At 39.4% G+C, this 17,034-nt stretch overlaps 1 protein-coding gene across 3 annotated transcripts in view; it reads right to left on the reverse strand.

Moving 5' to 3' along the window:
* The window catches only part of SAMSN1 (SAM domain, SH3 domain and nuclear localization signals 1), a 136,969-nt gene that overhangs the window by 19,570 nt on the left and 100,365 nt on the right, over positions 1–17,034 (reverse strand). For all 3 annotated transcript variants that reach the window (XM_075909842.2, XM_075909844.2, XM_014580526.4), the window contains 3 exons: positions 3,716–3,787; positions 3,002–3,157; positions 596–728 (listed from right to left, as the gene is read on the reverse strand). In XM_075909842.2, the coding sequence (XP_075765957.1) occupies positions 596–728; positions 3,002–3,157; positions 3,716–3,787 (361 nt within the window). The remainder of the gene's footprint in view (positions 1–595; positions 729–3,001; positions 3,158–3,715; positions 3,788–17,034) is intronic.

The raw sequence follows: 17,034 nt of genomic DNA on the forward strand, positions 1-17,034 counted from the left end.
CAGACCTCGATCCTCTAATGTTTGTGTGTTGGTGAGGATCTCCCACCACCTCCAGAGGAACAGAATTACACTGGCTACCCCCTTTTGGCTATCTGTAGAGTAGAGTCACTGGGTTCCCGGACTCTATAAGAGAAGGCTCTTATGTGGGAGACCCTGCAATCACTATTTCACAGGTGATGGGGCCAAGGCAGCAACAGGCCTAGGGCCAGCTGTGACATTTAAGGCTGTTGTGTCCATTGGCAGGATGTCAGGCTTGTTGAAAAGTTCAAGTTTAATTATTGTGGAGTTACATTTTGGTTCTAATTACTAAAATGGGCAAAGTCTGATTCACAGATTAGAAAGCTGTAAGGAACCACTGTAGCAAGTCTTGTCAAATTGTTCCAATGGTTAATTACCCTCAAGGTTAAATAACCACACACTACTTCCAGTCTGAATTAGTCTAGCTTCAACTTCCGGCCATTTGATCTTGTTGTACCTTGGTCTGCTAGACTGAAGATCCTTGTGTTATCAAATTTCTGTTCTTTGGCACCAACAGCTCAAGGCGTAGTCAGTAATAAAGAAAATACAGGATAAGACTAGGATTGTTTGTACTCACTAGATGAGCTCTGGCCACTGTTTAAACTATAGAGACTGTCCATGGAGTCACTGGCTTTTAGGCAGACTTTTTCTGTGTGTGTTCCATCCCCAGGGTCACTGTGAGAGTAAGAATCTTCTTTTCCTTCTTCATTCTTCAGCAATAAAAAAATCAGTGGTTAGATGCAGTGAAATATATTTTACATGCATAGCTGACACACAATATCTTGTGCACATTTACTTGGCCACCTACAACGGTTTTTAAAGAATTAGGATTACACTTGCAGTTTAAGGAAGTTTCTTTTACTAGCAATCATTCAAGGGAGGAAGCACATTTCAGGGTTATACCATAGGTTGAAAATTAGGAAGTCTGGGTTCAGTTCCCAGCTCCACAGCTTACTTAACCTGAAATCATTGGCAAGTCACTTATCCTCTCTGTGCCTCAATTTCCTAGTGACTACTCTACAAAAAAAGGACAGTTGGATAAATTCATTTCTGGTCTCCACGGAATTACTACAATAGTGAATTAACAGAACACTTATATCCATTTGAGGCTTGCCAAAGGTGAAATCCTATGTAGCCAGACAAGAGACATTCTAGCTGCTTTACCTCACCAGAGATGGGGCAGGAATCTATCCCAAAGTTTTTCACCTGTCATGTATTTCAAGTTATTTTTGCTAATTTTAGACATTCATAAGGAAAATACAAAATCATCTGAGGCCATATTAAAAAAGGCTGCCTCTTCCATATAGTCAGGAAGGGAACCATTAGCTGCAACTTCTTGATCTTCTGAGGAGCTTTCCCAGATCCCAGACTCTAGTGGCCTACAGCAGCTAGAACCAAAGTCAGGGGTTTTCAGAGCCAATCTTCCAGATGGGAATGTGGAAGATCATCTATCACACTCCCCAAGTTGTCTGCTCAAGTCTCATAATAAAAATTCTGCTTTAACAAGATTAACATAGGACTATTTCCCTCACAAAATCATCTAAGGCCTGAGTCCTGGACCTTGGAGGTTATATTTTTAAATGCTACCTCTTAAAGTATAGCTTACAGAGTTTGCAAAGATTAGAAAGTATGACCCATGCGTCAATCACCGCTGAATTTAAAGTAGATGTAATATAGCTAAATGGACCAGTGATGGTTTCCAAAAGAAGCTGGTTCTTTATGGTATTGCATGCAGTGTCAATATAGCATGACATGTTGAAGTAACCAGGATGTCATATGCTATCTGGAATGTTGCTTCAAACTAAGGAAATTGTTAAGCATATATTATGGGGTTCATAGAATGGAGCAAAGATAATATCATATTTGTGGTGTATGCCTAGGGCCTCTGCTGTAGGACTAATTTTTAGAAACTCACTTCCTCTTTTCATGCAGATGCATATAACACACATCACAGCATTTAAAAGTTATTGGTTTCCAGATGGGAGAATGCTAGTTTCATCATTCTATTGCACACTGCACTAGTTAATGAGTGGAGAAGAATTGAATTATATTAGTTACAGGAGAAAATAAGACTTTATGGTACACATGTTGTCTCTCTCTTTTATATGAAGAATTAATTTAATTACACAGAAGTAAATCTGGCACTCCTGTTTATCCTTTCTGGTTACACAGAAACAACTAATCACATAATGAAAATGAAACTCAAATATAAAAGTAGTAAAAGGAAAAACATTTCAATGCACAGTATGTGATTAAAATGTTGAACTTATTACTGCAATATATTAAGGGAAAAGGTTTAGTTTCAAAAAAAGATTATACATTCATTTTCATATATAATAAGAATATCTGCAGTTACATTAGATAAGATTAAAAAAGTATTAGGGATATAAACCCTTATGCTTTAGGACAGGGATTAGGAAGAACTCCTGAATGCAGGTCATTCTATAAATGTCCACTGAAAATTCTTCTGAAGCACCTAATATTGGCTTTGGTCAGAGACAGGATATAAAACTAAATGGACCACTGATTTGGTAAAGTAATTCCTTTGTACCTTATTTAGGACCAATATTTTGGATGTACAGTTAACAGGAAGTGTTTAAGGAGATTTATCCTCAGTTGCATGGCCATATGCATGGACAGATGCGTACACAGTCTTTTTACCATTGGCATAACAAAAAAATCTCCCCATTCCCAATGGTATAAAGCTCTCATCTCTGTGCTAGGCCTCAGTTGTGTGAAATTGTGTGTGCACACATGTATGAGAGAGAAATATGTGCATACAGGAAAGGTAGGGAAGTAGGAAAAGAACTGATAAATAATTGTGTTAACTACTATTTTTATTCAATATGCATCACTAAGTTATATACCAGAACTCTTTTATATCATGGCTAGTTTGTAATACACTATCAAAAACAACAAAACAAGCACCATATTTCTAACATAACTGATTGTACAAATCAAAAGATTTTTTAACCATATTTACCATATCCTCAGAGAGTGCCTTGATGTACTTTTTACCCATCTTTTTCTTCATAGTTAGGGAAATGGCCCGCATCTTCTTTCCTAAACTTCCTCCATTACCTGCCATTTTATTTTGTCCTGGATCTCCAATGTCACTTACAGTCTCCACTTCACATATCTAATTTGAAATAATAATAAAAAACAAAATAATTATTACTCATGATGAAAATAAACCCCGATACAATGGAGTGAGAGACTGCAGAGAGATATTTTGGATTCAGATAAGTTGGATGCAAGTTATTATTAGCAGTTCTTATAGCTTTAGATCTGTCTAGGGAATAATATGTACGTAACAGGCTTGCACTTCTCTTAAGTACTCACAAATGGGAGATAGGAAATGCTGTACAAATTGATGCTCACCTTATTTATGGTGTCTGATCTCAATGAGAGTGCTGGAAATTTACCAAACACACTTGAAGACAGAAAGACACATCTCCAGGCTACTAGCATAAAACCATTACTGTGGAAGCATCCCTTTGAAGTGTAGGATATTAAGGGTTTGATTGTGCAAGCCTGACTCTTGTTGCTCAGCATTGTCACGCAAGTAGTTGCCATTGATTTCAACAGGCTCACGCACATGAGCAAATGCTCGTCAATTCAAGTTTTACACAACTGAACTGTAGTGTTTTCCACAGGGAGAGGGAGTAACCAAAGTAAATTCTTGCGACATACAAACCTCATCTGAATCATCTGCTTTGGATACTGAATGGTGTCTAAAACGGTCAAAGCTTCCAAAACTGCTTGTGCGCTAGAAGACAAAAATAAACAAACAAAACTGAACTCCTTGACGATATTCTTTTCCATTATTCAGACAAATATACATTTTACCTCTTATGTTAAAAACCCTTTGCTTACAACTGGAAGATAACACACTATTTTCAAATAGAGCCAGAGACAGCGTTAGAGGTGCCTATAGGGATTAGGGACAAAGTATGAATGTGTATCTGGAGATGAAGCAATCTGAATCAAAGACATTGTTAACCCTTAACGCATGGGTATGATTATATGAGCTCACCAGTTTCACAGCCGTAGTTTATGCTGACTTAAGTGAGTTCTCTTCACGTACACTGGGGTAAGGGAGATCGTAATCAGGCCACTTACATTTAGTATTAAGCAACAGAGGATGCCAATTCTATTACTGTGGCTGTTCAATTCACTTTATACCATTTATCCTTCCTACTGGGAGCCAGAGCTGAAAACTGTTTAAGACTCTCTAGTTTGGGCTAGATTCAGTTCCCACTGGAGACCATGGGAAGCCTCTCACAGACTGCAGTTGGAATTGGATTGGCCCTTAAGAGAGCATTCTGAATAACAAACCTGAAGCTTATTTCTGTGTGGGAACCTTATGAAACCAAGTCAAACAAACAGAGTATTCATTAAGTGCCACATTTTTCAAAAAAATAGCTTCTAATTTAGGCACCCAGTTTTTAAACACACACGGACTCACTTCCCTCCTCAAGGGAGCTGGTTGCAGCTCTCTAAGCCTTGGCATTGCAGCTGGCTGGGAGGCTTTCTGATTCGTACCACTGGCACAATGGTGGAGAACTGAGTTTTGATGTGCTCTGTCTCCATCATGCTCCCTTATCGCTGCCACATGTATCCTGTGCTGAGGATGAGGCTGACTCAAAGTTAGCATTGAAGACTATGTCAGCTTTACAGCAGTTGGGAGTTCTCTACAAGAGAATTAGCTTCTGTGCATTTCCAGGGAGAACCCCTTCACTTTGATTTGCCTGGGAGTGGCCAAAGGGAACCAAGCACACAGGATAACTTGATTCAGTAGCTATCTCATATTTATCATCCAAAAATTGGAACTCCCAAGTTAGAAGTACCTTTTGAAAATCTGAACCCAGTAAACTAATTACCAGAGTTTCTAGACTTGTAATAGTATCTTTAAAGTGGTCAATTTTGGTTTTTCACAGTTATTCAAAGATAAGTCAAGAACTGTTTCCTTCTAATTTCTTGCTTGTTTTATATTTAAATGTTGTGTGCTCATCTCAGTACATATCTGGGTATCCAAAACCTTCAATTTGCATAATTTGGAAGGAAAGTTCACTAAACTTAATAGTAAATATCAGACTGCACATTTTGGAATTCTGCTCCAACTACATATGTAAAACTTCTGGGTTAAAGAATTGTTCATATTCATTTGTCCATTCCTCTCTCCCTGTGATTTCTGCCTGCCTAATGGCTTGCTTGTTCCTACTTTTTCTTTCAGTCTGTTGATACCTATCACACTTGTGTCCCATCAAGAATAACAGGTCCACTGACTTCTCTCTAGCTCTTTTAATCTTAAAATGACTTCAGAGAAGGTTTTATCAGGTATGATGTCTGAGGCTTGTTTACCAGCTTACTGAAATCTCATGCGTTTCCAAGATCTCTCCATCAGATATACCTCTGAATAGACTGCAGTTTTGAAGAGGAAGCTTCAGAAATGATTGAGGTTTCAATAGACCATCCACTGAGTGATGTGTAAGTAAAAAGAAGGGCAACTAAGGCACTGGACTGGAATTCAGAAACCCTATGTTAAATACTTAAGTCTGTCACAAACTCCCTGTGTCATCTTAAGCATACGTGGTATATATATAAAAAATGTTCTACATTGGTATAGCTCAACTTACATGACATTAATAGGAAAACTCAATTATTTTAGTAGAAGCAGAAATAGTCTAACATGAAGCACTTTAGAAAATATCATCTTTCTTCTCTTCATGCCACAGTTCTTGATTTATAAAATGGGGATATACTATGAAGATAAATTTGTATGTGTGTAAAGTACTTATATATTATAGTGGTGGGTGCCTTAAGAGAAATATACAGCTAGAGTTAGTTTATCTGTCTATGTTCTTAATACATAAATGGTCATGATATACCATGGTCATGACACCATTCATGTCCTTTCATCAAGTGTTCTTAAAAGCAGGGCATCTGAAGCTCTTATTACATTCAATCTGAGTAACAATTTAATCTTATGGTAATTTTCTGAGTGATGATACAGATCTGTGCCTTTTTCTATCCATAATTACTAAGCTGAAGTTTACTGCTCTGTATCGGTACAGCTACACAGCAGCGTTATTCGGAATAACTCATGTAATTCCAAAATAACAAAGAGCTTGTCTACACTGGAAGCCATTATTTAAAAATAATGTTGAGCTGGAGGACTTTTTACTCCGAGTCCTGGTAACCCTCATTTTGTGAGGAGTAAGGGAAGCCAAAGAAGAGTGTTCTTCCTTCAACTTCCTGCTGCATAGACAGTGCCAAAAGCTGACTTAAGCTATTTCAATTTTAGCTACGCAATTGCTGTAGCTCAAGTTGTGTAGCTTATTCCAACTTTAGCCCTGCTGTGTAGATGTGCCCTGTGGCTGTGTCTAGACTGGCAAGTTTTTCCGCCATTTTCGCGATCGGGGCTTTTTTGCGGAAAAGCACGTCTAGATTGGCCATGGACGCTTTTCCACAAAAGGTGCGTTTGCGGAAAAGCATCCTGTCAATCTAGATGCTCTTTTCCGAAAATGCTTTTAACGGAAAACTTTTCCGTTAAAAGCATTTCTGGAAAATCATGCCAGTCTAGACGTAGCCTGTGTGTATACTCTCCTTTTCTGAGCATAGTCAGTCATCTAAGAGTCTCATCAGTAAAACTGTCAGACTCCTGACTGTTGTAGAGGGTGACAATTTGATATTCAGTCTCAGCAACTGTGATCTTAAGGATGGTGCTCATCAAAATGATACCAACTATCCTGTGTACAGATATACTTCCCCGGGGTATTTCCAGCTAGGAAGGACCCCCCTCTTATTCTGTCCCTGGTCATAAATCAAAGGATCACTATCCATTTTAGCTCCCTTATCTCTCTTACACAGATGCTTTTAAACTAAAAATAGTTGATGAGGGGAGGGAGGTGACAGTGAAAAACCATGGAAAAATAGCAAGTCTTAAAATCTCAATTTTTTCTAAAAACAATAAAATAAAAAATCATGATCGCTTTTTACACTATTCAGATGAAACGTACTCTGATAGACCAATCCTTGCTTTCCCAAACATCTACACACCACTTCTTATTGGAGCTAGTCAGAAAACACTGTGTTTCGGTGGAAATGGTCACCAAAATATTGTTTCAATGAAAAGTGCACAACCACAGAGATCTTTGCCAGTAATGATTTTCACTTTGTAATTGGGTTCTAGCCACCAGAAGGCATTCTGTAGAACAGAGGGTCCCAAACTCACAGTCCACTCCCAGCTAGAGTGAGTGTGCCCATCAATTGAGTTCTGCTTCTCTGTGGCTCTTACTGCTGCAGGGAGTGCAGAGGAGCCTGACTACTGCGCTATTGCCCTGTGCCAAGCCCCTTCTCAGGTAATCCCTGAGGGGGACTGGGTCCTATGAAGGGGAGAGGGCAGGGCGGTGGCAGAAGGAAGCAGGGCTTGCAGAATGGGAACAGACAGGCCCTTTCCCTCTGCCCATGCTAGCACTTCTGAATTGAATTGTGCAACTACTCCAGCTGGGGATGGCCCATGGACTATGAGTCTGAGACCTCTGCTGTAGAATGTAGGTGTTGAGTCTTCTATCATGACATCATCTTGCTTTTTATATTCATTTTTGTTCATTTCATTTTGATTTTGTTTTAGCATGAGCTTGGTTTACAAAAATTATTACATGAAATACATTTGAATATATTCGTTAACTTAAATGGGTGACATTTAGTCATTTAAAAATTGACTTAGTAATTTTAAAAAAAAATTATATTTTATTTGCGATGTATTTTAATTGTTTGTAATCCATCAGAAAAAATCTTCTTAGAGAAAGCTACTAATAATTGATTATAGGACAATTTAGCCTGTTCAGTTTAATTTTATCTAATACTCTCAGATATAACTTCTATATTTACTAGATCAACAATATCCTGACACATGACAAGGGGTTAGCTCAATAGCATGATGTAAAACACAGCCCCAAGGATTATGGGACTATTAGACAGGATTAACACCTTTCACTGACTTGTCAGCCTTGCCAAATGTGCCCCTCAGCAGAGACGAAAGGATGGAAAGAGGGAGGTTGGGATTCACAACAATATTGGGAAAACATAAAATATTCTTATGCAGTGATCTCTAAACATACAGCGACCTTTCTGGAGCATTCCATCATTTCAAGCTGCCTACTAGGAATAACGGTATATTAAAGTGCTGATGTGTTTCAGATAGTTTAAAAAAGCACAGAGGAAAAGGGTTTATTGTTGCTCTTACTCATAAACAGCCTGAGCACAGGGAAATCAGTTATTCTTTTTAGAGCCTTGAAATAACCTTATATTCTATCTGGGCAGATGCTCTGGGCTATTGTGTAGTATATCTCAGTGTTGCTTCAGATCTATTAAATATTAATAGGAGTTACAGGATGATTTCCACCATTCCAGATAATGGTCTTGTTGCACAGAAGAGCACTAAATAGGGCTGCTTCAGCAATTCTCACATACTAACTTTTTCCATTAAGTAATCAATAGCTACCACCTTTTAAAATGTATTCAACCCCCATTATACTGATAAAGAAACGCAGATTTAGGAGCCATGGGCTAGGTGGGGAACAAGGCTATTACTTTTGGTATTGTCAGTCACCACATTAGTGTCAGGAAGCACCTATTTTTTGAAGGTATAGTTATAATCTGCAGGCCTCACTTCTACGTTAAAGAAAAGCTCTAAAAGTCAAGGCAAATCTACAAGACTAAAATATGTAACTGATTTTTGATACCGGTATCTTGTAAAACTAAGTGATTTTGCTGGCTGAAGTCACAAAAGAGAAATGATTAAGCAAATGTGAATCTGCAGAATGAAATCTAATGCAGGTAGATGAACAAACACCCTTAGTTTTCCACAAAAGGGCTGAGTAAATGTTCCTGTATCATTTGTTTAGATTCAGTAAAGGACTATTGCTGGCTTGCACTCCATTCACATTCTAGCATCCAATAAACATAACATGAAAAGGCAAACATATTGAATTGTTTATAATTACTCATCCATCTTCCTCTGCTTTTCTCATTCCCAGAAATTTGAGATTCTTTAAATAAGACTTTTAAAGAGCTAAGGAGACACTTTTTTATTTTATTCACATTTTTTCTTGCTTGTGAGCTATCCTTAAAATCTTAAATGATGTTTACAAAGGAGCAACGAATAGAAAACAACCCAAAGTGTTTGATGTGCAAATGGAAAACAACAAACACTAAAATATATGGAATATAGTTTTTTCGTATATATTTCCTAATTAGGGTACAAAGCAGGAAATTGCTATGACGATTTATTCACCACTAGTGGCAGTGATTGCCTTGTTAAATATTCATTTTGGGTGAAATTCAACCTGGTCATATCTCTAACGGACACTGACAATTTCTACCTGTTGAAGGGGCAGCCCCTAGCATAGAATGCCAGCACAGTGTTGATGCACCACCCAAGTCCTATGTGGTATAATATGTACTTGGGAGTTACATGGTACAGAGGCTTCATGATGGCTCTCTGCACAGGGATAAATGCCTCCCTGTTTGAAATTCCTCCACTCATTTTCAGCTGCATTTTTCACTTGTCCACACTAAATTGCTTATGGTAACTGTTGCAGGTCTTTGATAGGCTGTTCATACTTCAGATAATGGGGCCAGATGCACAGCAGGTGGGAATCAGCATGATTAGTGATTTCAAGCAAACTATACTGATTTATATCAGCTGAGGATCTGGCTCAATATTTTCCTTCTGTACTTTGTCTCTTTATGCTTCTCCGCCCTCACTAAGGATTGTTCCTTTGTAATGTGTTTCTAGACTGTCCCTGCTCTTTCCTCCCTGCAGGGAGAGAAGCCACATGAACACACCCAAGAGCACAGAATATGCCAGCTTGATCAATGGAGGTAAGTCAAGCTGGGCAAAGTTCACGTACAGATACTGGGGGTGAATACATCCAATCCATGATACTTCTAGTCCCTCAAACAAAAGATCCAATGATAGCCACTATGGAGATGAAACACAGAGCTATCAATGTAGAGATGACTATTAGCCAGCCCATCTTAATTCTTTAATAGATCAAAGGAAATGATCTTTTAACTAGCTTGAAAGCAAGATAACATCTTTTAAGTTTAGCACTGATCTGTATGAAGAAGTTTCTTAATTCTGTATGAAGTATAAGAATTTGAATTCCTGATTCAGAAACAATTAGAAGCGTAATGAAGAGCTAACGGAGGAGACATCAGGCCTACCATACTTCAGGGATTTAGCCCATTACACATTAATTACCTATTTAGAATATCTGACCATTAATATAACTAGTAATATGATTTTCTAGTCCGTTGAAAAAACAAAACCTCACCAGGCAAAGCAACAAAAAATGATACAGCTTGTTCTTGCTAACTCAAGGGGCAAGCTACTGAAATGGCATTTTAACTAGTTTAAAAATTACTCTGTAAGATGCTGTCAGTGTGCTCTGGCATTCAGTGATTGCATAGAGTAGGCAGGCTGAGGGGAAGAAAGACAAAGAGGTTGTTCAACAGAGCTGTCATGTGAAACATCAGAGCAAACACTCTAACTTTAATGATGGAAAAATCACTGGAAAATAAACAGCTGTGTGAAGTGGTGTGTTAATTATATTTAACACTTCCACATCTCAGCAAATATCACTCTTTAAAGCAAACGGTGAACAGCTGTTACATGAGTATATCTTTCTAATACCCACTTAAACCTCTAGACTCGAGCCTTCACCGAAGTGTTCAGTGAAACATGTAGCACACCTGGCAGCGTTGTCAGATTTTCTATTAAAACCTTCATTTTTCAGTGGTTTGGAGTCTATACCAGTGATATTCAGACTTCAACAAAATGACTGACCAAGTATTCTACAATAACAACATAGTAAAAGCATCCTTATGGGTTGATACCTTAGCTTGATCAATGATTGACATAGTGTTCTAATGTCACGTGCGACAATGAACCACAGGAGACAAAGTAAAGAGCCACTTGTGGCTCCTGTGCCTTACTCTGAGTATCCTTTGGTCCTGCATGCATGTGAACAGCTTCATTCAGTCAATAGGGCTTCCAGACTTAAGCATGGGCATAATAGCTTTCAGGACTAGGGTCCATCTCCTTACCTTTGTTAAATGTTTATGCCAAGCACATGGGAAAGCCTAAACTAACAGCCAATTTCACCTTGCAAGCAATACTGTATTTTAAATAAGTTATGTCTGAGAGGCCAGAAAATACTCATTGTAGAAACAATTACCTCAGAAATAGCAAGATTTTTAAACCATGATTTACAAGTGTTATGGGAAGTCAGGGGGAAGAGGGCAACCTCTTTTATTTCTTCTAAGAAAGGCACGTATAGTTCCTGAACTTTAAACAGAACCAACAGGCAGATTTTGAAATTTACTTAGCACCACACAGCTCCCAAACAGAACAACAGCTGCTTAGCACATTTATCGGCAAGGCAATTGGCTGATATTGTGCATACACCCACATGTATTTGTAATAATCATGGAATTCAAATATTTCTCTGTTATTTCATTACTATCTTGAATTGCACACAGACACACCAAAAAGAAAATGATGTGAAAGGAAGGTTGGGGAGTGTGACAAATTCACAGGAGCTATGTCTCAGAAGGGTAGTCGTGTTAGTCTATATCTGTAAAAACACCTAGGAGTTCCTTTCTAAAGATCTATTAGTCTTTAAGATGTGACAGGACTCCTCGTTGTTTAAGTAGGAGCTATAGAAACGGTCAGTTTAACACTTGCCATGATGAGCACATCTCCTTCACTGTCACCCCTTTTCATCTTTCAATTAGACATGTGCAAAAACATCCAGGGACAGGTCCTGAACCCCTCCCTCTGCAAACTGGCTCTTAAAGTCAATGAGCTTGTTGCCGGGGCAATGATTATAGTCATTAAACACTTGGTAAGAACATAAGGTTTGGACTCAGACTTGTGAAGGTCCTGGTGTCTAAATACTTTTCAGGAGCTGGGTCTTGGTCCCTGATCTTTAAATATGAACTTCCTTGCTTTCCCTGTTGTTGTTGGGTTTTTTTAAGAACCAGAGCAATTCAAATATCCCCACATATTATCAGAACCAGCTGGTTTGATGTTTAAATTTTCCCTAATCTTATTTATCTAGTGGAATTCTTTTAAAAAAATGTTTTATGTAAAACAGATCTAGGCCTTGCTACTATCAAGTTCAATGCAACTTCTCATACAGGGCTGGCCTTACCATGAGGCGAACTGAGGCAGTCGCCTTAGGTGCCAGACTATGAGGGGAACGGGCGCCACTAGGACCAAGAATGTAGAAATTTGTGTCTGCTGCTAGTGCAGCGAGGGGACATGGGGCATCATTTGAGCTTCCTGCCTCAGGTGTCAAAATGTTGCGGGCCAGCCCTGTTCTCATATTAGTAAAATTACACACACACTACAGTGTTTTTAGGACTGGGTCCCTAGAGAATAAAAGTCTTAAATACATATACAACACTATACGATAGAAAGGGTGAGTAAATTGTGCCTCAGAATGATATTACGTATGTGACATCATTTCTTGAAGCTTTCAAGAGCGGAGGAAGGCCAGAGCAATTTATTTCCTTCACTTTGCATGCTACCTCTAATTACCTCCCTCATACATCACGCACGCATAGGACAAATTGGTTTGAGCCTTCTCCCAATGCAGCCAGTAATAAAACTCCATTGCCTTTACTGAGAACACAATCAGGCCTTTACATCCCTTGCCATCGTAACATAGTGGAATGGTGAAGGAAACTGTGAAAAATATTCCATCAACTAAAGTTTCCACTGAGGTTTGGTATTAAATAGGAACACCAAGTCATCACTGTTAGACATGAACATCCTCCAAACTTGTTCAGTTTTAGAAGAGTGAAGGAACTTTTAGAACCCATCAGCTAGGTTTTACTGCAGCAATATCCTTGACCACAGGTAATGACCAACAATAAGCTAATTCTAAGAAAGTTAAAAAAAAAGAAGAGTTTTTATTACTTTTAAATGAGTATCTGAAGCATCATTTTGGTTCACTTGATTAATGTTCACAGCAAACTCAGCCACTGGAGTTGTAATGTTTCTGCAAGCTTCCTTATAGCAACGCTTAGCCATTAATTCAGTGGCATATGTCAGCTCAGCAGAGCAAGGTCACTCTTCTCCTTCAAGGGGAACGTTTTTAGAAATAATAAAACTGACAGAAAGTTCTTTTTTGCATGCTTTATGTCACCTCAGGTTGAGTGCTGCAGTTAATATCATAGAGCTTATAAACATTCCCATCTCAGACAGCCTTTAACTCCACCAGATTTTTGGAACCTAAACTTTTTTTTTTTTTTTTAAGTAAGATAGTGACAGTTTTACATGGGACAAATATACAATATGTGAACCTAAATGAGTAAAGAATGAGTAAATCTTTTCTTAGGATATTTGGAGGAGAAATTTTGGAAACCACTAACATACTTCTTATGCTGCAGTTGCATTTTTTAGACTGGTACTTTGAAAGAAAAATGTAGGATTAAGGGCTCTGTCTGTTTGAATCCAGGGATCTTTCAACCTTTGGGTACAAGATGAGGAAATTTATTTCAGATATTATTGGATCTTTATTTCTAGTTCACTGCCAACTGTTACAGCAGATCATAAGTCTGTATGTATACGAGAATGCCAAATTAATTGATTTGTTGTAGGAATTATTTTGAAATGTGTGCATTAATGGAGATTTGTTAGTAGTCTATGACAAATAATTGTAATTAAAACTTGTTTGTTGAGACACAAAAAGTAAATGTAAAGCATAATCAAACAAAATACTTTAGTAACTGCTAATGAAGGGCCCAATCCTGCAAAGAATGTAACATAGACTCTGGGGCTAACAGGGAGTTCATGTAAAGATCAGAACCTAAAACAACTGAAGGAAAAGATATATTGAAATGCATCCAACCAACAAGCCAAATTTGTCCTTTGAGTATATCCACTAAAACCTACTGAGTACAATTTTATTAATAAATCTTTGGCAACATTAGCTGAAACTACTTTTATGGGGGTGAGGGCAGAATTTGGACCAAAATTTATTATCAGTCACTGTTAATGTTAGAGTTATCGCAAATCTATATGGCTAACGATTTTCATTATTTTACCTATGGAAATGATGAAACAAATGAAAAAAGAGACTACACTTTGCTACTGATGGCTAACATTTGACTATTGTGAAGTGAAGGCCAGATGAAGGCATCCTTTTACTCATCCACTCCTGCGAAGAGTGGTCCTAGTTTCAGTGTCTGCATAATGTCTTCCACATTGTAACATTACCCTAGTGCAGGGCTACTCAACACATGGCCTGTGAGCCACACGCAGCCCACGGTCCATTTGTTTACAGCCCATGGTACGATTTGGATTTATGCAGGGCTCAACACACAGCCCACGGGTGGGATCCTTTGAACATGACCACCACTGGGAACATGCTCTACAACATTGAGGTGTCTCCCAGGCAGGGTGAGCACTGAAAGATGCAAGCAGACGGACTGGCTGGAACAGATGGGTACAGGGTGTCAGCATTTCTAGCCCCCAGGGAGGAAGTGCTTGGGCATTGTGTGAAAGAATATATATTTGCATGTATACGCAACCACACGTAAGTTGTGGCCCTCGGCATGTGCTATGAGCATCACTGTAGACCCCAGGGCTTCCAAAGTTGAGTAGCCCTGCCCTAGTGCCTGGACACAGGGAACACAACTTCATGTTTCACGGTAATAACACAAGGTTCACTGACACAGTAATTGTATGTGGTACATATATGCATGCGATAACATGTTTTGGACTCTGAAGGCTGATCATTAGGAACTGGAGATCATACAGGATGTGGTAGGCTTTGGATCATTAAGTAGGCTCAAAAAGAACATTCAGCTAATAGCTTGTGAGAAATGTAACACTGCCGAGGAACATTTCTTGGCAGGAAAGATACAATAGGTTGGGTTCTGTGCAGCTTGTATATACTAAGCACTACAGCTGCAGTCTCATGAGGAAGTCTAGTCTAATTAAATTAGTTACACCATCCTAATTTTCTTCTTTAGTTTTTACACCAGAAACACAGAGATACACATAGGATCTCTTTTGGGTAATGGGTGAAGCAAAAGGTGTAGATCTAGTAAGCACACGCCCCAGTCACCCGTTTATTCTCTCACCTCTGCCACAGCCATTCACAGGGCTTGTAATCCCCGAACTGATGCTCCTGTCATTGCTGCTCAGGAAATTTGGTGAGTAACATGAGGGCAGAAAGGATCATATTTGTGTTGAAAATGAGCAGAGCAGTGGAAAAAAAACCCCACATGCTGGTAAATCTGAAGAAAAACAATGCCCCCCTGAGAAATCTCACATGGTAGAAACAGTGCCAAGTTCCCCACAGGTTGTGTTAGTGCAGCACTCAGATATTTGACTGGCTAGAACCTTGCTCACTCTTGACATGCACTGGCTGGGTGTGGAGGGACACAGATTTACAAACCAATCATTTGCTCTGCTGAATTGCCTCTTTTTCTCCTCATTACAAAGATGACAGCTTGAAGAACATGTCTCACTCGGGGTACGACTATACCGTGGGGGTTTTCTGGGATAGAAGAAAAACTCTGCTGCATCCAGGGAACACGTTTGCTCTTCCGCTTTTTTTTTTTGCAGAAGTGCAAACACGCTTTTTTTGGAAGCCCAGTCTTCCTCATTCCACGAGGAAGAAGGGATCTTCCAAAAGAGGAGGATTTTCCAAAATTTGGCCCAATGTAGACAGGCCAAATTTCAGAAAAGCCTCTTCCAAAAAAAAATTGGAAAAAGCTGTAGTGTAGTCCCAGCCTAGGGGACGACATCAGAGTCTAGCCTTGCACTTGCAGTACAACTCAGTACATTGCAGATGACAGTAAACTAGGGCGGAAGGTAGCTACGTTGAAGGCTAGGGATAGGATCCAAAGTGACCTAGAAAAATTGGAGGATTGGGCCAAAAGAAATCTGATGGGGACCAATAGGATAAGCAGCAGTTCGGCAGAAAAGGACCTGGGGATTACTGCGGATGAGAAGCTGGATAAGTCAACCGTGTGCCCTTATAGTCAAGAAGGCTAATGGCATATTTGGGTGCATTAGGAGCATTGCCAGCAGATCTAGAGAAGTGATTATTCCCCTTTACTCGGCACTGTTGAGGCCACATCTGGAGTATTGTACCCAAGTCTGGGCCCCCCACTACAGAAAGGACATGGATGTATTGGAGAAAGTCCAGCGGAGGGCAACCAAAATGCAGGGCTGGATCACATGAATTACTATGAGAGGCTGAGGGATTTGTGCTTGTTGAGTTACAGAAGAGAAGAGTGGGAGAGGGGGAGGAGGGGTTGATAGCAGCTTTTAACTACCTGAAAGGAAGGTCCAAAGAGGATGGAGAAAGGCTGTTCTCAGTAGTGACAGATGACAGAATGAGAAGTAATGGTCCCAAGTTTCAGTGGGAGAGGTCTAGGTTGGATATTAGGAAAAATATTTTACTAGGAGGGTGGTGAAGCATTGGAATGGGATACCTAAGGAGGTGGTGGAATCTCCATCCCTAGAGGTTTTTCAGTCCCAGCTTGACAATGATTTAGCTGGGATGATTTAGTTGGGACGGTCCTGCTTTGGGCAGGGGGTTGGACTTGATGACCTCCTGAGGTCTCTTCCAGCCCTATGATTCTATGAGAGCCCCTCTCACAACTGCTTTACATTAGCCACTTACCTCAGCTTTACAACGGCTTTGAGTCACTGTTTAGATTGTTGTCTCTTTTTGGCTCTCAGCGCCCCTTTTTATGTTATACCTCATATGACACAGCCAGCAACACTGTTTTGCATAATGAAACAGCTCAGCAGAGGGGGTGTAATTCAGGAGTGACAAAGCCTAACACCCACTTTCCACAGGTGTAGCTGACTACATATGGTGCAGCACAGCAGGAAGTTGACCCAGCAAGTTCCTTCAGCTCTCTCAACCACCCTGTCATCTCAGCTTCACACATTTACTTTTTTGTTGTGCTGTT

This window comes from Pelodiscus sinensis, chromosome 1 (genome assembly GCF_052426305.1).
Source record: "Pelodiscus sinensis isolate ZL-2025 chromosome 1, ASM5242630v1, whole genome shotgun sequence".
Classification (NCBI taxonomy): Eukaryota; Metazoa; Chordata; order Testudines; family Trionychidae; genus Pelodiscus; species Pelodiscus sinensis.